The sequence below is a fragment of the Callorhinus ursinus genome, unplaced genomic scaffold (assembly GCF_003265705.2).
Source record: "Callorhinus ursinus isolate GAN/ISIS: 27379988/994484 unplaced genomic scaffold, GSC_fseal_2.0 scaffold72, whole genome shotgun sequence".
In the NCBI taxonomy this organism is placed as follows: Eukaryota; Metazoa; Chordata; class Mammalia; order Carnivora; family Otariidae; genus Callorhinus; species Callorhinus ursinus.
The window spans coordinates 3,170,478-3,192,226 of record NW_027397134.1 but is presented as its reverse complement, the minus strand read 5'-3'; the positions used below and the strand labels follow the sequence as shown (position 1 = coordinate 3,192,226).

The 21,749-nt window shown below is 36.6% G+C and overlaps 1 protein-coding gene across 3 annotated transcripts in view; it reads left to right on the top strand.

Annotated features, from left to right (window-relative positions):
- TTC28 (tetratricopeptide repeat domain 28) overlaps positions 1-21,749 on the top strand; it is a 639,440-nt gene that overhangs the window by 48,594 nt on the left and 569,097 nt on the right. For all 3 annotated transcript variants that reach the window (XM_073886735.1, XM_073886734.1, XM_073886736.1), the window contains one exon: positions 3,828-4,106. In XM_073886735.1, coding sequence (XP_073742836.1) covers positions 3,828-4,106 — 279 coding nt within the window. The remainder of the gene's footprint in view (positions 1-3,827; positions 4,107-21,749) is intronic.

The window sequence follows — 21,749 nt, the reverse complement described above, 5'->3', positions numbered from 1 at the left end:
CCTCTATGTTTGCGCCTATTTTCATCCATGTGTTTTGAGCCTATTTCATCTGTATTGTCACGACTTTCAAGATGGGTTTGTCAGAGGTCAGAGAAAAATATCCATGATGTTAATATATGTTGACATCGTTAAACTGTAAATAAGTGAAATATATGAGAAATGAAAGAATATCATCAGCAGTTTAAGTAAATAGTGATTTAAAGTTTCATTTTATTTTTAAAAATATTCATAAGTAGTACTATTCAGTCCATTTGTTTCTGAATTTAATATGGCCAGTTTTTCCAAGTACTATATGTGTATGTGCATATATATATATAAAATCTGAAAAAAATATTTTAAAATATATATATAAATATATAATATATATACATAATCTGAAAAATACATGCAATAGTCTTTTTTTCTCTCTGTCATGCAGATTTTATCAGTAGCTGAGAAGATAAAGTGGGAGTAGGTAAATTATATTCCTTTTTTTAACTACACAAAATGCTATTTATTAGCCTCCTGAGGAGCACATTGTAGCTAGCATAGTAGGAACAGGAATATTTTGACAAATTAGAAGCTTCTGGACACGTATTAGAGTGCCCCTTTGTTTTAAATTTATGGACACTTGGTGGTGAGGATGATGTTAGAATTCTCTGGTATTTATAATCTTTCTGCACTTGCACTTTTCCATGGCGTTTTACTTTGCTCCTAGAGGCTTTATTTAATAGTTTACATCAGAGGTTTTTTAAAGATTTTATTTATTTATTTGAGAGAGAAAGAGAATGAACAGAGAAGAGGGAGAAGCAGACCCCTACTGAGCAGGGAGCCTGACATGGGGCTTGATCCCAGTACCCTGGGATCATGACCTGAGCCGAAGGCAGATTCTTACTTGACTGAGCCACCCAGGCACCCCTCCTTTTTTGTTTTTTAAAGTAATCTCTATCCCCAACACGGGGCTTACATTTGTGACCCTGAGATGGAGAGTTTCGTGCTCTGCTGACTGAGCCAGCTAGGAGCCCCAGTTCATATCAGAGTTTTAAGCAGTTTCTTGTCCGTCAAGATACTCTACCAAAAAGGTCCTTTGATCTTGTATGTATGGTTTCTCCCCTCTCAGATTCACAGTGTACAAAACAAAAGCTCTGAGAGCTCTTCCACTAAAGAAGAATCTCATTTATCTTTGTTCATCCAAGTATTCTGCGGACCTAAGAGTTCTTAGAGGAACGTATTTTGGGAAATGTTACTGTATATGGAGGTAATAAAATGCAGAACTATTTATTTATTTACTATCTATCTATTCATTCATTCATTCATTCATTTATTCATTTTAAGAGAGCAGTAGTGGGGGGTGGATAAGGGAAGGGCAGAGGGAAAGGGAGAATCAGACTCCCTGCTGAGCATGGAGTCTGACCGGGGCTCCGTCCCAGGACCCTGAAATCATGACCTGTGCTGAAGTCAAATGCTTAACCGACTGAGACACCCAGCCACCCCAGAACCCTTCTTTTGTTAATCTGATTCTTATCTATATTGGCAATGAACCAAAATTATTACTCTGACAAGTAGGAATAGTAGGAACATGTCGTTTTCACCTTTAGGTTACATTTGAACCTAACCATTTTATTTTTTAAGGGTGTTATTTGTATTTTTATGTCATACCCTTCAGTTTTCAAATACAAGGTTGGCTTTCATAACTTATGGCTAGTACTGCCCTTATTTGGAGTCATGATGTGTATGTTTTCCAAAATGAAATCAGTTTTATACATTGTCAGTATCTCATACATTGGTTTGATTATGTAGATAAAATAATAAATCAAGACTCTTTAGGAAAATCTTTGTTATTTGCTAAATGTTACATTAGTCCATTCATTTTCAAGCAGTATGTTTCATGATCATAGTTTAAAACAACAACAACAAACTAACCAGAATACATTCTTAGTTAGCCACTTGTAGTATCAGGGAGTTGAGGGATATAACTGGACATGGAGGGGCACCTGGGTGACTCAGATGGGTGGGCATCTGCCTTTGGCTTGGGTCATGATCTCTGGGTCCTGGAATCGGGTCCTGGGATTGAGCCCCGCATTGGGCTCCCTGCTCAGCGGGGAGTCTGCTTTTCCCTCTCCCTCTGCTGCTGCTCCCCTTGCTTGTGCTGTCTCTCTTAAATGAATAATAAAAAAAAAAAAACTGGACCCTGATATTTGAAATTTCTAGGATATTTTAATGTTTCAAACTGTCCTGGAAATCTAGGACATGGCATCCCTGTAAACAGAGGAAAAATAGTGGCTGCCTATGTAGGAGATCAGCTCTGCCTTTCTTCTTTCTGTGGAATTTGTCCTTTTTAAAGCAAATGTCTCTATGGGAGTCAGTTATTTTTCTAAGTATTGCTGTGTTACCTATCAGATCTGCCCTCTTTTGAATGGAGGGATTGGACTTAGTCTTAAAGAAAGACATGGGGAAGCAAATTACACTTTTACACTTTTTGTTTTAATTTTACTCAGGATGAGCCTCATTAGAATTGTGAACTGTCTGTCTGGATACTGCTGCCTAAAGTTTCTTCTCTTGGGACTCTGATGCAGTTCATGACTTTCCTGTTTAAAAATGAGTAATGTTTGATTCATTCACTCCCTTTGGTTTTAAGGTCACTATTATTAAGTCATAGAAAACTTAATGATTTGGAAAAAACAAAAAACAGGTCTTAAATCGCCAAGATACAGTTTACAGCAGGTTTTTTTTCTTTTTGATTTCCAAAAACTGGTGTTTGTCTTTGAAATTCCATGGTAATAGCCTAATTACCAAATCTGCCAGTCTAAAAAGATTCATTGATACATTAAAATTTATGCTTTTTTTTTTTTTTTTAAGTAGGCTCCGCGGCCAATGCAGAACCCAATGCAGGGCTTGAACTCACCACCCTGAGATTAAGACCTGAGCTGAGATCAAGAGTCAGATGCTTACCTGACTGAGCCACCCAGGTGCTCCTAAAATTTATGTTTTAAAAGTTTTGTTTTTATTTTTTTCAATTTAAAACTTGGGCACCTGGGTGACTCAGTCAGTTAAGTGTCTGCCTTCAGCTCGCGTCATGATCCCAGAGTGTTGGGATCAAATCCCGCATCAGGCTCCCTGCTCAGTGGGGAGTCTGCTTCTCCCTCTCTCTCTCTACCCCTCCCCCCTGCTAGTGCGCAAACTTGCTCTCTCTCTCTAGCTCTCATGCTCGCTCACTCTCTCTCAAATAAATGAAATCTTTAATTTAAAAAAAGTTTAAAACTTATGGTCATTACATAACATTTGGATAAGAGAAAATTTTAACAAAATAAAAATAACCCATAATTTTATATTCAGAGATAACAGCATAGTTAATATTTTGATCCTGTTTCTTTCATTTTTTAAGTGCAGCTGTCAATATGGTTGAGATCATATTTTCTCTTTGGCTTATATTTGTATTCTTTCCCTTAATACAACTTTTTGTATGTATGTATGTAATCTCTACACCCAACATGGGGCTCGAACTTAGGACCCTGAGATCAAGAGTCTCATGCTCTACTGAGTGAGCCAGCCAGTTGCCCTCCCTTAGTATTAACTGTAAATCGCCAAGGAAAAAAGCCTGAGTTTTCTTTTGTATTCATTCATTCACTTTCTCAATCAAAAAAATGTAAATATATATGTTTATAACCATATGTATATATAAAAACATATATATATATATTTTCAAGGTAATATGTTGGCTGCTTCTTGGAAAGTTTATTGTCTTTCAGGATACAAAAGTTTTCTGTGTAAAGCAGAGCATGAAGAATTTTCCTGTTCTCAGAGAAGGAAACCCTCTGGATTATCTGACAAAGTTTCTTTGTTTGTAGATTCCTCTCTTTGGTGCTAAGACTCTTGGTCGGAGAAGTCCTGATGGACCATTGTTGAGCAAAGCTGAATTTGTTGAGAAGGTTCGTCAGAGTAACCAGGCCTGTCATGATGGAGATTTTCACACAGCTATTGTTCTGTACAATGAAGCCTTGGCTGTTGACCCTCAGAACTGCATCTTATACAGCAATAGATCTGCAGCCTATATGAAAATCCAGCAGTATGACAAGGCACTGGATGATGCAATCAAAGCTCGACTTCTCAATCCCAAATGGCCAAAGGTAGAAATTTCATTTACTTTCACAGATTCTTGTGTGCTGATTTCTTATTTTAATGTAACATTTTATTGAATTTGCAGTTATTAATATTTTAATAGTCTGTACATCAGCGAAGTGTAGAAGGACCTCATTGAGCTGGTACACTAGTGAATGGCTTCCCTTTTTAATGCTTGGAAACTGCTGTCCATGTTCAAGTTTAATTCTTTTCCTGTATGTTTGGAATTTGAATTTTTTTTTTCACTTAGTTCCTTGATAGGATACATTTTAGTCGTTTGTATAGGTTTTGACATCTTCTTTTTGCACAGATGTTTCAGATGGAGATGGTTTCTTTCTTCCAACTTAAAATAATTAATTTTATTATTCCCTGTTAATGACTGCTTGTTTTCAGATGGTATTTAATCAGAGAAACTTATTTTTTCTAATACATCATTTTAATTATCTATGTTTCCTTGAATAGTTTAAGACTTGAATTATCTTTGCTTTGTACATACTTTGTTTTCAGTATGCCTATTCACCGTCTAACCCCCAGTCTATTTTAGAAAATATTTCTTAAGATGTGCTGAAATGTTTGAGATATTTTTTTAGTGAATCGCAAAAGCATTTGATCCCGTTCTTGGCTTTGTGTTATGTTAACAAAAGTTGATGGATATTTGCTAGAGATTTAAAAAATATCCTTACTGCCTTATTAATGTCATAGTCATATTAATTTATACTTTAACTCTGGTGGGTATTTTTGTCCTCATTCAGTGGAATTTCCAGTGTTGCTGCTGCCTCATGAATTGTTTAGTATTTTGTAATTCCCTAAAGGAGTTCTTTTGTAACTATAATTATTGTAGATTAAACAAAGTCTGTTTTAAAAAATTGTTATATGACATCATTTGGGAGTTAGAATGCTGTTATCAAAGGACAGACACAGGTTCAAATTCCTTCTCTTTTGTTAATGACAGTATGGCTTTTGGTAAATTTCTTAACCTCTCTAGGGTTAAGGTAAATGGGATAGTAATACTTATCTTGTAAGGCTACTTAAGAGTCAGATAATATGTTACTTGTTCATAGTATGTGTTTGGTAGATAATAGCTTTGACTGTGACATTTTTATTAAAGGTACAAATTAGTAAATTATTCTAGCAAGACTTGGCATGTGTCTTCTCTTTCTCATTTCCTTTTTCTTTTAAAGTCTGTATTGATGCAGTGAGCCTGATAAATAGCTTAATTTTCAAATTAAGTATCTCCATTCCTTCCTTTTTTGGATCTACTTATTTTATATTCTTATATTTCTGAACACTTAAAAAAAAGATTATTTCAGAAAGAGCAAGTGAGAACAGCGGGGAGGGGCAGAGGGAGAGTGATAGAAGTCTTAAGGACACTCCTGACCTGGGGCTTGATCCCACGACTCTGAGATCACCATGTGAACTGAAACCAAGAGTCCGCCACTTAACCAACTTGCCACTTAGGTGCCCCCTATTTGTGAACACTTTTAAACTTTTATCCTTTTCCTTTTTCTCTGTCATTCCACTTTCTTTTGTCAGTGTCTTGTGATTTAAATCAACACACAAAAATGGCTTTAAAAGGTGCACTTTTATGATTATAGATGAAAAATCAGCCTTTTAAGGTAACTTCTATCAAGGTTTATTCTCTGATTTTTTTCTTTTCTTTTTTTTAATTAAAGATTTTATTTATTTATTTGACACAGAGAGACAGCAAGAGAGGGAACACAAGCAGGGGGAGTGGGAGAGGGAGAAGCCTGGTCTCAAATAAATAACATCTTCTTCAAATAAATAAAATCTTAAAAAAAAATTTAGTTCCATATTTGACTTTAAGCAAACTTAACAGGGATATCTAGAATTATATAAAATATAAATTAGTTTTTATTATTGAGATTATGAACAGGTTTTCATACACAATGTGATTCATAATAAAATTAATTTATAAAGAAATTACCACTGCTGCATAATTTTTTTCTCATTTAAGAAAAACTTGATTTTATACTTATTTTTCTAGGAATATACTCACTCTGTAAAAGAAGATTCACTTGTACTCTTTTGTTATAAAGATATATCTTGAAATTTTATCATTTCACCTTTCTTTTTCATTTTGACTTTTTTAACTTTTCAGTATAATCCTTTTGCCTTTCTGAAGTATTTCTGTGAAATGTCAGTATTATCTATTTTGATGAGGGAAAACATAAAACCCAATTTCTATCTCTTCCAAGCTCTGTCTCTATGGTAGTTTTTTATGTAAACATCCAAGGGTTCCGGAGATTGGATAGAGAGTCTTTTATTTATGTGTATTTTGTCTGAATGAAAAATGATTTTGGTTTGATATGGGCTGCAAAAGAGGTATGAACAAAGCACTATGAAAGCCTCCCCAAAACAATAAGCCCAGTCTTATTACTAAATTATGATACTTATCCCTGTCTCTTATCTATTGTCTGTTTATGTTCATTCTTTTTGTGTCCTGTTTAAGAAATATTTATCTTACTCAGGGTTATAAAGTTTTTCTTAGGTTCTTTTCTAAAATTATTATATATATATTTTAAAGATTTTACTTATTTATTTGACAGTGAGAGACACAGCGAGAGAGGGAACACAAGCAGGGGGAGTGGGAGAGGGAGAAGCAGGCTTCCCACGGAGCAGGGAGCCTGATTCAGGGCTCGATCCCAGGAAGCTGGGATCATGACCTGAGCTGAAGGCAGACACTTAACGACTGAGCCACCCAGGTGCCCCTACAGTTTTTATAGTTTTTTACCTTTATGTCTATGATTCTTTCAGGGTATGAGATAGAGATCAAGATTTATTTATTTTTTTTTCAGTATAGATGATTATGTTCCAGCAACATTTGTTGAAAAGACTATCCTTTCCCCATTGAATTATCTTTGGTAACTTTGCCACAAACCATTTGACCATAAAAGTACGGGGCTATTATTGGTCTCTGTTTTGTTCCATTGATCTATCTATCTATCCTATGCCCTAACCACACTGTCTTGATTACTGTACCTTTATTTTATGTCTTGACGTCAAGTATTGTGAGTCTTCCATCTTTGTTTTTCTTTTTCTAGGCTTTTTGGTATTCTCTCTGCATTTTAATGTAAGTTATGAAAAAAGCTTATCAATTTCCTCAAAAGCCAACTGGGAAATTAATGGGATTGCATTGAACTTCTAGAGCAATTTGGAGAGAATTGCCATTTTAACATTGTTCAGTCTTCTAATCCAAGAACATGGTATATCTCTCCATTTATTTAGTACTCTTCATTTTCCTTTGCAACTTTTTATAGTTTTCAGTGTTCACTTCTTGCACAATTAAAAAAAATATTCCTAAGTATTTTGCTTATTTTAAAAAAGATTTTATTTACTTATTTTAGAGAGAGAGAGAGCATGTGCTTGTGCACATATGTGCATGGAGTTGGGGAAGGGTAGAGGGGGAAGGACAGAGGGGGAGGGAGAGGGACAAGTGGACTCTGCCATGAGCATGGAGCCCCATGCAGAGCTCCATCTCATGACACTGAGATCATGACCTAAGCTGAAACCAAGAGTTAGACACTTAACCTACTGAGCCACCAAGGTACCCCATAAGTATTTTGTTTTCTGATGCTATTATAAATTGATTTAAAATTTTCTGTTTTCTATTTTTTCATTGCTAGTCTACAGAAATATAATATATTTTTGTACTTTGTTTCATGTGACAGTGTTGAATTCACTTTTAAGTTCTAGTGGCATTTTTTTGCAGATGCTTTAGGATTTCTTAGTACATGATTATATAATCTGTCAGTAATGACCGTTCTACTTCTTTCTTTCTTTGCGTATGCTTTTTATTTTTTTCTCTTGTTCCATTGTACTGGTTAGGATATCCAGTATAATTTTGAATAGAAATGGTGAGAGCCAACTTACTTTAGTCATTCCTGATCTTAGTAGGAAAGCTTTGAGCTTTTTATTGTTGAGGATGATGTCCTTAATCCAGTGGAGGATGTTCCCTTCAGTTTCTATTATGACTGAGTGCTGAATTTTTTCCTTCATTTATTGAAATCATAATTTTTTTCTCAGTCTTTTTTTTTTTTTTTAAAGATTTTATTTATTTATTTGACAGAGAGAGACGCAGTGAGAGAGGGAACACAAGCGGGGGGAGTGGGAGAGGGAGAAGCAGGCTTCCCGCCGAGCAGGGAGCAGGGAGCCTGATGCGGGGCTCGATCCCAGGACCCCGGGACCGTGACCTGAGCCGAAGGCAGTCGCCCAACCAACTGAGCCACCCAGGTGCCCCTTTTCTCAGTCTTTTAGTATGGTAAATTAAATTGATTTTGTTTTTGGATGTTAAGCCAGTCTTGCGTTCACAGGATAAATACCACTTAGTCATTATGTCTTATCCTTCTTATATATTGTTGGATATGATTTGCTATAATTTTGTTGTGTGTTTTTTTTTAAGGATTTTATTTATTTATTTGACAGAGAGACAGGAGGAGAGCACAAGCAGGGGAGTGGCAGATGGAGAGGGAGAAGCAGGTTCCCTGCTGAGCAGGGAGCATGCGGGGCTCGATCCCAAGACCCTGGGATCATGACCTGAGCCGAAGGCAGTTGCTTAACCAACTAAGCCACCCAGGTGCCCCAAGAGTTTATTAAATTAAATTAAATTAATTTATTTATTTGACAGAGGGAGAGGGTGCACAAGCAGGGGGAGCAACAGGCAGAGGGAGAGGGAGAAATAGGCTCCCCACTGAGCAGAGAGCCCCAGGTGGGGCTTGATTCCAGGACCCTGGGATCATGACGTGAGCTGGAGGCAGATGCTTAACCAACTGAGCCACCTAGGCACTCAATTGTTAAGAGTTTTTGCATCTATCTTTATGAAGTATATTGATCTGTATTTTCATTTTTGATGATGTCTTTGTCTGGTTTTGGTATCAGAGTGATACTGGCCAGATACAATGAGTTGTGAAGTGTTCTCTCTTCTTGTATTTTCTGGAAGAGTTTATGTTGGCAGGGGCACCTGGGTTGCTCAGTCGGTTAAGTGTCTGCCTTTGGCTTAGATCATGATCCTGCAGTCCTCGGATGCCTCACGTCGGGCTCCCTGCTCTGCAGGGTTGTCTATTTCTCCTTCTCCCTTTGCCCCCCCCCCTTGCTTGTGCTCTGTCTCTCTCTCTCTCATTTTCTCTCTCTCTCAAATAAATAAATAAAATCTTAAAAAAAAAAAGAGTTTGTGTTGGATTGGTATTATTTCTTCCTTAAGTATTCGGTAGCATTCACCAAGGAAGCTGTCTTCACATGGACTTTTCTTTGTGGAAAGGTTTTAATTATGAATTCAGTTTCTTTGATTGATATAAGACCATTCAGATTTTCTAATTCTAATCAGATTAGTTTGGTATTTTGTTTCTTTCAGTAAATTTTTACGTTTAATTTGGGTTGCAAGTTTATTGCTATCAAGTTGTTAATAACATTCCCTTATTATCCTTTCAATTTTTGTGGGATCTTTAGTCCTTTCTTTCATTCCTGATATTGTTAATTTATGTCTTCTCTCTTTTGTCTCATTAGTCTGCTTAGAGATTTATTAATGTTTTTCATCTTCCTATTCAATCAGGTATTAGTTTCATTGATAATATTATTGTACATTTTCTCTTTCATCAATTTCTACTTTTTTTTTTTTAAGATTTTATTTATTTATTTGACAGAGAGACAGAGACAGCGAGAGAGGGAACCCAAGCAGGGGGAGTGGGTGAGGGAGAAGCAAGCTTCCCGCCGAGCAGTGAGCCTGATGCGGGGCTCGATCCCAGGACCCCAGGATCATGACCTGAGCCGAAGGCAGTTGCTTAACCAACTGAGGCACCCAGGCGCCCCCATCAATTTCTACTCTTTATTATTTCCTTCCTTCTAATAATTTTACATTTAATTTGCTCTTTTTTTTTCTTAAGTTGGGAACTTAGGCCATTGATTTTAAATATTTCTTCTTTTTTTAAACATAAGCACTTAAAACTAAAATATTCTCTCCTAGCACTGCTTTTGCTGCATCCCACAAATTTTGACATTATATTTTGTCATTCTCTTCAGAAATATTATAATATTTTAGAAATATTAGAAATATTAAATATCTTCTTAGATTCCTTAGGAGTGCTTCTTTGATCCATGGGTTATTTAGAAGATTATTGCTTAATTTTCTAATATTTCTTATTTTTAAAGTTATCTTATTGTTGATATCTAACTTAAATGCATTGTGGTTGATGAACACATTTGGTATGGTATTAATTTTTAAAAATTTACTGGGGTTTGTCTTATGGCTCATTGTATGTTTTATCCTGTTGAACCTGCTGTGAGTGCTTGAAAAGAATATGTATTCTGCAGTTGTTAGGCTTGATTCTATAGATACCAGTTAACTCAAGGTGATTGACACTGTTGTTCATGTCTTCTATGTCTTTGATGCCTTTGTTTTTGTTTTGTTTTTGTCTAATTATTCCATCAGTTATTGGAATAAAGAAGTTAAAATCCACAATTAAGATTTTGGAATTGGCTCTTTCTTTAATATTGCCAATTTTTGCTTCATGTTTTTTGAGGCTTTATTATTAACATATACCCTTTTATTATTCTGTCTTCTTGATGAATTGATCCTTTTATTATTATGCAAGGTCCCCCCCCCTTTTTTTTAAGATTTTTAAATTTATTTGACAGAGAGAGACATAGCGAGAGAGGGAATACAAGCAGGGGGACTGGTAGAGGGAGAAGCAGGCCTCCCGCTGAGCAGGGAGCCCGATGCAGGGCTCAATCCCAGGACCCTGGGATCATGACCTTAACCCAAGGCAGATGCTTAACGACAGAGCTACCCAGGCGCCCCTATGCAAGGTCCCTTTTTATCTGTGTGGTAATTATTGTCCTTAAATCTATTTTGTTTGATACTAACATAACCACTCCAACTTTCTTTTACTTACTCTTTGCATTATATATCTTCTTATACCCATATATTTTCAACTTCCCTGGGCCTTTATATTTAATATTTATCTCTTTTGGATAGTATATAATTGCTTGTCTTTTAAATAAATTTTGTCAGTCTCTGCCTTTTAATTGGAATCTTTGTCAATTACCATTTAATGTAATTATTGATCGTGTTGACTTTTTTCTGTACCATTTTTTTTTCTTTGTATTCTCTGTTTTTGTTCCTCTGTTATTCATTTCCTATTGTTTATTGGGTTTTTTTGGACTACTTTTTGAGTTGATTTGTTTTTTTTCTCTTGAGAGTTTTTCATTGTTTTTGATTGTTGTTGATGTTGTTTGGCAGGTTTTTATCTTGGTTAGAATAGTATTGCATACTTTGTTTCTTGAATTGCAGCTCTAGTTTCAGTGCAGATATTTTGTCTTTATTTGAACTGCTTTAAATTTGTTCCATATCTGTATAACTTGAGGGTTAACTAAAGATGTAGGTAGACAGAATTTGAGTATCTTTTTTCCGGTTCTTTTCCTTCTGGGATTGCTTTCCTCCTTGCCCAAAGGCAGTGGTTCCTGTGCTTCAGTTCTGATTTCCTCAGCCAGAAGGACAGTGTTCCTGTCACCCTGCTCAACACTCTGATTGGGAATTCACCTCATAGCTCTCTTCCTCCAGAATCTGTCTGCTTTCTCTTCACTCTCCAGTGCTTTCAGGTGGGTCCTTTTTGTATTATATCTAGGTTTTATAGTTGTTTTCTGTGTGGGAGTGGGTTCACTAGGATCTTGCTTAGTAGTTAGTGGAAGCAGAAGTGATGTCTTTCCAGTGATAGAAGGGCTTATGTTCAGTGGATCCCCAACAAAGTCATCTTGCCTTCTTAGACCCAGTGGCTTTCTTGATGTTTTGAGTTTTCTTTTTGGGGTCATTGTTCCCAGTGACTGGTCTCATTCATTTAGAATATTTATCTCCATTTCCTTTTTCATTCTTTGAATTGGTCAGTAAGTCTTCTGCATTCTTTCTTGAATGTAGTCCATATATATTTTATGCAGTTTATTTCCACAGCCAGTATTACAGTCTAGGTTATTATAGTTTCATTCTTATTTTGTTGTGACATTTTTTATTGTAACAATGTTCTCATGAGAAACTTTCTGTTGTTCTATGTTTCCAAGTGACCTGATATTCAAGGCTCTGCACAGGTGGTCTCATTTGCCCCTTTATTTCTTGCTATTGTGCTGACAAACCTACTGTTCTTGTGGATCAAGTCTTTTCTTCTTTCTTCTTCCTTCCTTTTTATGCCAAGCTTTATGCCTGGAGTTTTCTCCCTTGCTCTGTTATTTGGTAAAGTAAGCCTAGTTCATTATTTATTTATTTTAATTTTATTTATTTATTTGAGAGAGAATGAGAGATAGAGAGCATGAGAGGGAAGAGGGTCAGAGGGAGAAGCAGACTCCCTGCTGAGCAGGGAGCCCAATGCGGAACTCGATCCCGGGACTCCAGGATCATGACCTGAGCCGAAGGCAGTTGCCTAACCACCTGAGCCACCCAGGCGCCCCTAAAGTAAGCCTAGTTCAATTCTCACCTTTCCCTGAAAGCTACATTGAGCCTCTGTGAATATAACATTGTCTATTGTTAATCTCAGTTACTTACTTATGTTGTTATATAGACATGTTACTTGAATTTTATTTGAGTCTTAAATTAGCTTGAAAATTCCTTGAAAGTTTGTCTTCTACTTATTTTATAGCCCAGACCTTGCTGGACACCTTAAATTTTTAAACTTTCTTTCTATTTTTTTAAAACCTTAGTTTCTAAATCAATGAGAAAATTAAGAGATTAATTGTACATTTCTTATTGAAGACTTCTATGGATGCAGACATCAGAGACCATAAACTTAATCCCTTGAACAGTTTAGAAGTTTTTGTTTGAAATTAGCCAAATTCCTCAATAGGTTTAGTCCACTTTTTTTTTTTTTAAAGATTTTATTTAGGGGCGCCTGGGTGGCTCAGTCATTAAGTGTCTGCCTTCGGCTCAGGTCATGATCCCAGGGTGCTGGGATCGAGCCCCACATCGGGCTCCCTGCTTGGCAGGAAGCCTGCTTCTTCCTCTCCCACTCCCCCTGCTTGTGTTCCCTCTCTCGCTGTGTCTCTCTGTCAAATACAGAAATAAAATCTTTAAAAATTTTATTTTTTTATTTGGAAGGGAGACAGAGTGAGAGAGAGAGAGCACGAGCGGGTTGAGGGGCAAAGGGAGAAGCGGATTCCACTGAGCAGGGAGCCCAATGCGGGACTCGATCCTGTGACTCCGGGATCATGATCTGGGCTGAAGGCAGAAGCTTAACTGACTGAGCACCCAGGCGCCCCATGTTTAGTCCACTTTTTAATCAGTTGTGGAAGGAATCTAACATTTCTTTCAAATCTCTTACATTATAACCTTTCATGTGTTTAGTGAGATAGCACAGTGTAATGTAAATAGGACATACAGGCAGACCTTGCTTTGCATGGTAACACATTACCATAGAAACAACTGTACAAGCTGAAAAATCTTGCAGGGTGAACTTTGCAACAATTTTGACTATTCTGTGACCTTTAAAAGTTTTTGTCAAAACACTGAAAACTCTCTTACTGTGGATTATAAGTGTATAAGGAATGGAAAAATTATTAAAACTAATATTTATTTAGTACACTGTGATTTAAAATGTTAGAAACATTGAGAATTTGTTTTATTTTTCTGTAGAAAACTTATCTGTAGTTATTTGAACAGTGCTCACTGCTTTCTTCTCATAACTTATAATACAGAGTATCTTTTCTATGCCTTGGCAATTTGCCATACTACTTTCTAGTTTGGATTGGCTTCTAAAATGTTAATCTTTATTGATTGAGCATTCCTGTAGTTATAGTAATTTTGCCAGCATCATGTTCTCTGGAACATTTCAGCCTTTTTGTCACAACTACTTTCCTCATTTATGTTGACAAGTTCATCCTCACTAAGTTCTTCCAACTGGACCTCTTGAACAGTGGCTGTGTCAACTTTTCCATGGGCAGCTGTTTCTTCTATAACTCCCTTTATGTTTGATTTGAATTTTACCTTCAGCATTATCACTCTTTATGTCTTTGCTGCACTCATTATTATTCCTCAATTCCTTTTTTTTTTTTTTTTCAATTCCTTTTTTTAAAAAACATTTATTTATTTGAGAGAGAGAATGAGCGGGAGGGGCTGAGAGGAAGGCAGAGAGAGAATCTCAAGCAGACTCCATGCTGAGCTGGTCGTGGGCCTCAAGGCCAAGACCCTGAGATCATGACCTGAGCTGCAACCAAGAGTGGAAAGCTTACCTGACTGGGCCACCCAGGTGCCCCTTTACTCCTCAATTCTTTTTCAAAAACCCATTTTTATAAAGTGACCACATAGGTTTCTCACTGGAAGATAAAGAGGCAACACAGCTACTTTTTTGGTGTTTCTGTGTGAGCTGAATAACAGATGTGCAGTGGCCAGTCACCACAGACTTTGAAACAAGTGATGTGATTGGTCAGTAATCAGGATGCATATTTCTTAATTATATAGCAATTGTGGAGTGAAGAACCAGCAGCGGCATTTGCACTTTATGCATTTACTCACAGTTAATATACCATGGTAATTGAAATTTAAATTGCATTAATAGGGATTTGGAGTCATTTAATTGTGGTAACTGACTGAAATTCGTGTATTGAAACAGTATACATATGAAGCGAGAACTGCTGGGTCTTTGGAGTTGGAGCTAGGGTTTTTTCTCCTTACGTCTTGCTTTACCTCCATACGCCTCACTTTTCCCGTTTGCAAGCTGGGTTAACATCACAAACCTTGAAGGGTTGTATTGAGGATTAAATAAAGTAATGTTAGGTGCTTAGAACATCGTTTTTCACATATAGGTTATTAACATATTATCGTTATTAATGATGATGATCATTATCATCATGATGATATTTGTATGTAGATGCACATAACTTTTAGTCAAACTACCCAAATATCTTTTGAGCATTTTTCTTCTCTTTATAATAATCTCAGTAATCTCCTGAATACTTGCAGTTTCTGCTGATCATTTTTTAAATAGTGTGATGATGAAATGGATAAAATATTCCATTAAGATCTATCTGTTGCAGAGGGAAGAGGAAGAATTATTTTTTGCCAGGTATAGAGGACATATGCTCTTCTGAATAACTTATCAGATCCTCTTATTCTTTTTTAAGTGTGCTATATTTCATTTATTTGATTTCATTTATTTGTTTTCAGTAAATAATAAGCATTTACTATAGGTAAGCATAGTTCTACTACTGTCTTAAGTTGATTTGTCTTCTTTTTTTAATTTAGCATATTAATCTTTTTTCATTGTTTTGGTATTCTACCTCTTTCCCATGATTAAAAAAAAAGAATGCATTGTTGATCTGTACTTGTATCTACTAGTTTTTGCTTTGTAACAAATCACTCCAAAATAGTGACTTAAAATAACAACCAGCCATTTATTTAGCTCAAGATTCTGTATGCCTGCTGAGTGGCTCTTCTGATCTTGACTGACTCAGCTGATTTCTGCTGGACTTGCTCATGTGTTCAAGTTCAACTAGAGGTTTGCCTGATGGTTGGATCATCTAAGACTGTCTCACTCACATTTCTGACACTTGGTATACTGCTGGCTAGGAGAATAACAGCAACTGCGCCATGTGTCTCTTATCGTCTTGCAGGTTTTCCTAGGCTTCTTCCCATGGCAATTGTAGGATTTCTACAACTGCAGGAGAGTGGAAGCAGCAATGCCCAAGCATATTGTGAGTCTGATTGTACCATATATGCTATTGTCCCATTGGCCAGAGTAAGTCACATGGCCAACCCCAGACCCACCAAAGGAGGGGATTACCCAAGGACATATATAGAAATGGAAGAATCTGTAGCCATCCTTATAATTTACCCCAGTATTCTTTGTCAAATCATATACACAGTGTGGTACATAATCATATACCCTCTTTCCTAGAACATATCCCTTTTCAGTTGTATCTATTTTATTTTAACTGTATACCCTTGATCTTTCTGGTTTGGAATTTTCTTGAATCACATCTGTTCAGACATGTTGTTTGTGAAGTAGTTTATATAATTTTAGTGTGAATTATGAGTTACAAAATAGTTATATTCTTTAAGGATACCATAGGAAAAGAAACCCAAAGGAATGGTGGATTTTCATATGGTGTAACTATATAAAAACTATGTAAGTTCCACAGGGGGACTTTCCCATTAATTGTAAAGCATATGATAAATATCTTCTCTTTCTGCATGAATTTAAAGCTCTTCTCATATTCTCATTCATTGATTATACTTGATGACAGAATCCTATTATCAAGTATAATACTTGATGAGAGAGTATTATACTTTGTCAGGTATTATACCTGATGACAGTTATATGTAAGAAAAAAATGTTAAAATATATCTTGGCCTCATGTTTCTTTTTTTTATTTTTTTAAGGGTTTTTTTTTTTTTTAAAGATTTTATTTATTTATGAGAGAGAATGAGAGAGAGAGAGAGCATGAGAGGGGAGAGGGTCAGAGGGAGAAGCAGACTCCCTGCCGAGCAGGGAGCCCGATGGGGGACTCGATCCCGGGACTCCAGGATCATGACCTGAGCCGAAGGCAGTTGCTTAACCAACTGAGCCAGACAGGCGCCCCTCATGTTTCTTTTTGGTTTACCTATATCTTATTTTATTTAGTTTTTAAAGATTTATTTATTTACTTATTTGTCAAAGGGAGAGAGAGAGAGAGCAAGAGCCCCAGCACAAGCAGGGGAATGGGCAGGCAGGGGGAGAAGCAGACTTCTGCTGAGCAAGGAGCCCGATGTGGGACTTGATCCCAGGACCCTGGGATCATGACCTGAGCTGAAGGCAGATGCTTATTAACCGACTGAGCCACCCAAGCGCCCCTGTACTCACAATAATCTTATGTAGATATTGTTATCCTAACTTTACAAAAGTGAACATTTATACTTAGTGAGAGATTAAATAACATCCAGGTAGTAGAAGAGTACAAGAGTTGGACTTTAATCTAGTCTTGTCTGATTCTGAAGAATTTTTCCTTAATCAGTATACTTACTATACTGCTTCCCTAAACAAAGGAGTTCATCAATTAAGAAATCTTAAGAATTCAGAATTCTCTTTCAAGTTTTAACACTGATATGTTCATATGATGTTGAGGAGACTATTCAATTTCAGTTTCCTATAATACAAACCAGAGTCTGACATCACAATTTATTTGCCTTTGACTTATTATTACAAGTAAACAAAGTGTTTTAAATGCCTTGGAGCTTTTTTTTTTTTTTTTTTAAATAAGTACATTGGAGCTTAATAACAGAAATGCATCAAAAATGTTTTTAAGCTAGATAATCTTAATAGTGTGCCTTAATTACACACTTTTGGGAGTATATATGTTTTTTTATAATTTCAGTTTTTTTTTTTTTTTTAGTAAGAAATTTATTTGGGGCATCTGGGTGGCTCAGTTGGTTAAGCGTCTGCCTTTGGCTCATGTCATCATCCCAGGGTCCTGGGATCAAGCCCTGTAGCCTGCTTCTCTGTTCCCCTCTGCTGCTCCCCCTGCTTGTGCTCTCTCTCTCTGTCAAATAAATAAAATCTTAAAAAAAGATAAATTTATTTATTGAATGTTTCTGCATGCTAGGCAGTATTCTTTTTTAAAGATTTATTTTTTAGAGAGAGAGAGTGTGTAGGGAGTAGGGAGGGGAGGAAGGAGCGGGAGAGAATCTCAAGTTGACTCCCTATTGAGTGTGGAGTCTGACACAGAGCTTGATCTCACAACTCTGAGCTCATGACCTGAGCTGAAATCAAGAGTCAGTCACCCAACTGACTGAGCCACCCAGGTGCCCCATCGGCAGTCTTCTAAACCTTAGTGATTCAACCAAGAACTATGCAGAACAAAGTTAAAACTAACATTCCAGTGGGGAGAAGCAGATAATAAAGTTTGAAAGTAATAAATGCTCTGAAGATAATTTCAAACAGAGTAAAAGGATGGGAGAGTACTGAGAAAAAAGGGATGACAGAGTTATGGAAAAGAGTTTGTGGGAGATGATTCAGATGAGACCTGAAAGAACCAGAAGTGGGCAAAGTGCATTGTAGGCAGAATAAACAGCTAGTTTGAATGCGGCCAATTGAAGAAAATAACACAAAGGCCAGTGGAGCATAGTGAGTGTGAGTGAGTGAGTGAGTGAGTGAAAAGGAGGTGGTCAGAGATAACTGTTGAGGTGGGTAGTGGCCAGGTCATGCTGGGCCTTTTAAGCCATTATAAGGAAGTAATATTTTATTCAGATACTCATGGGATGTCATTAGAAGATTTTAACTAGATGGGTGACATACTTAATTTATGGTCAGTCTAGTTAAAGGTTATGCATATGTTTGTTTTTTTTTAATTTTATTTATTTATTTGTCAGAGAGAGAGCACAAGCCGGGGGAGCGGCAGGCAGAGGGAGAAGCAAGCTTTCTGCTGAGCAGAGAGCCCAATGTGGGGCTTGATCCCAGGACCCTGGGATCATGACCTGAGCTGAAGGCAGATGCTTAATGACTGAGCCACCCAGGTGCCCCTATGCATATGTTTATTTATTTATTTTTTACTTTTTTGTTTTTGTTTTTTAAAAAAATAGCTTTATTGAGATGTAATTCACATACTATAAGATTCACCCTTTTAAGATTTATAATTTAGTGATTTTTAGTATATTCACGGAGTTGTGCAATCATCGCCATTATCTAATTTTAACCACCCCCCAAAACCCATACTCATTAACAGTCACTCCCCATTAGCCCTCCAGCCCAGCTCCTGGAGGCCACTAATCCACTTTCTTTTCTTTCTTTCTTTTTTTTTATACACAAATTTAGAGACTTTAATGTCATACCCAAGAATTCCACTATATCCTGTGGGATATAGATAGGTAATTACAACTAATAAAATTTTAAGAATGGAAATAGTCCTTCATATAGAACAGAGTAATAATGGAAAGACTTTTGGAAATAACACCAACCCAAATTTATATTTTAAAATACTGTTAGATATTATAATCGGGTTTAAAAAATTTTTTTTATTAACATATAATGTATTATTTGTTTCAGGGGTACAGCTCTGTGATTCATCAGTCTTACACAGTTCACAGTGCTCACCATGGTACATACCCTCCCCAGTGTCCATCACCCTGCCACCCCATCCCTCTCACTCCCCTCCACTCCAGCAACCCTCAGTTTGTTTCCTGAGATTATGAGTCTCTTATGGTTTGTCTCCCTCTCTGGTTTCATCTTGTTTCATTTTTCCCTCCCTTCCCCATGATCCTCTGTCTTGTTTCTCAAATTCCTCATATCAGTAAGATCATATGATACTTGTCTTTCTCTGATTGACTATTTCGCTTAGCATAATACCCTCTAGTTCCATCCACGTCGTTGCAAATGGCAGGATTTCATTCCTTTTGATGGCTGCATAATATTCCATTGTACATATATACACCACATCTTCTTTATCTCTTCATCTGTGGATGGACATCTAGGCTTTTTCCATAGTTTGGCTCTTGTGGGTATTGCTGCTATAAACATTGGGGTGCATGTGCCTCCTTGGATCACTACATTTGTATCTTTGGGGTAAATACCCAGTAGGGCAATTGCTGGGTTATAGGGTAGCTCTATTTTCAACTTTTTGAGGAACCTCCATACTGTTTTCCAGAGTGGCTGCACCAGCTTGCATTCCCACCAACAGTGTGGGAGGGTTCCCCTTTCTCCGTATCCTTGCCAACATCTGTCATTTCCTGACTTGTTAATTTTAGTCATTCTGACTGGTGTGAGGTGGTATCTCACTGAGGTTTTGATTTGTATTTCCCTGATGCCGAGTGATGTTGAGCACTTTTTCATGTGTCTGTTGGCCATTTGGATGTCTTCTTTCAAAAAATGTCTGTTCATGTCTTCTGCCCATTTCTTGATTGGATTATTTGTTCTTTGGATGTTGAGTTTGATAAGTTCTTTATAGATTTTGGATACTAGCCCTTTATCTGATATGTCATTTGCAAATATCTTCTCCCATTCTGTCTGTTCTCTTTTGGTTTTGTTCTCTTTGATGTTTCCTTTGCTGTGCAAAAGCTCTTTATCTTGATGAAGTCCCAATAGTTCATTTTTGCCCTTGCTTCCCTAGGTTATGCATATGTTTAGTTTCCATGTATTTGTGACTTTCCAGATTTCCCTCTGTTACTGATTCCAAATTTCATTACATTCTGATTGGAGAACATACTTTGTATCATATCAGTCCCCTTAAATTTGTTTGGGCTTGGCTTATGGCCTAACATATTTTCTGTCCCCAAGAATATTTCACGTGCACCTGAGAAGAATGTGTTGCTGTTGTTGGATAAGGTGTTCTATAGATGTCCATTAGGTCTGGTTAGTTTGTAGTGTTTGTTGTTCAAGTCTCCTATTTCTTTGTTGATATGATAGATGGTCTTACTAATTATTGAAAGTGGGATATGAACTCTCCAATTATTATGGTTGAATTTTCTTTCTTTCTCTCTTTCCCTCACTCCTTCCCTCCCTCTCTTCCTTCCTTCCTTTTTTTTAAGGTTTACTTAATTTTCTTTAGTAATCTCTACACCCAGTGTGGAGCTTGATTGAACTTATGACCCTGAGATCAAGAGCCACATGTTCTTCTGACTGAGCCAGCCAGGCATCCATCCCAGAAGTTGAATTTTCTATTTCTCCCTTCAGTTCTGTCAGTTTTTGCTTCATGTATTTTGGGGGCTTTGTTTTTGTTTATATTTTTATGATTATTATATCTTCCTGGGAGACTGATCTTTTTAGCATTATTGAATATCCTTCTTTGTCTTTAGTAACAATTTTGGTTCTAAAATTTATTTTGTCTGAAATTAATAGAGGCCCTCCATCTCTCTTTTGGTTACTGCTTGCATGATATCTCTTTTTCCCTACTTTCTTTTTCAACCTGTTTATGTCTTTGAAACTAAAGTGAGTGTTTTATAGACAGCATACAGTGTGTCATTTTTTTTAAAAATCCATTTTTCCAATCTTTGTCCTATGTAGTATCCCAATATAAGTCCATTTATATTTAATGTAACTGCTGATAAGGTATGATTTATACCTGCCTTTTTGTTTGTTTTTTTAAAGATTTTATTTATTTATTAGAGAGAGTGAGAGAGCACAAGCAGGGGGAGTGGCAGAGAGAGAGAGATGGAGAAGCAAGCTCCCCGCTGAGCAGGAAGCCCGATGTGGGGCTTGATCCCAGGACCGTGGGACCATGACCTGAGCTAAAGGCAGATGCTTAACCGACTGAGCCACCCACGCACCCCTTGTTGCTTATTTTTTATGTCTTTTTTCTATATGTCTTTGTTATTTGATTTCTATATACCTTTTTCTGTTCTTTTATGCTAAGTAAATATTTTCTAGTGTACCATTTACATTCACTTGTTTCCTTTACTATATATTTTTTAGTTATTTTCTTGGTGGTTGCCCTAAAGATCATAATTAGCATCTAAATACATATCAACTTAGTTTTAATTTTAATTTTTAAATGTTTTATTTATTTAAGTAATCTCTACACCCCTGTGTAGCTCGAACGCATGACTCCAAGATCAAGAGTTGCATGGTCTTCTGACTGAGCCAGCCAGGAACCCCTCAACTTAATAGCATACAAAACCTTTGCTCCGGTATAGCTCCATTCCCTTATCTATTGTGCTATGAGTGTCATACAAATTACATCTTTCATCATTATTA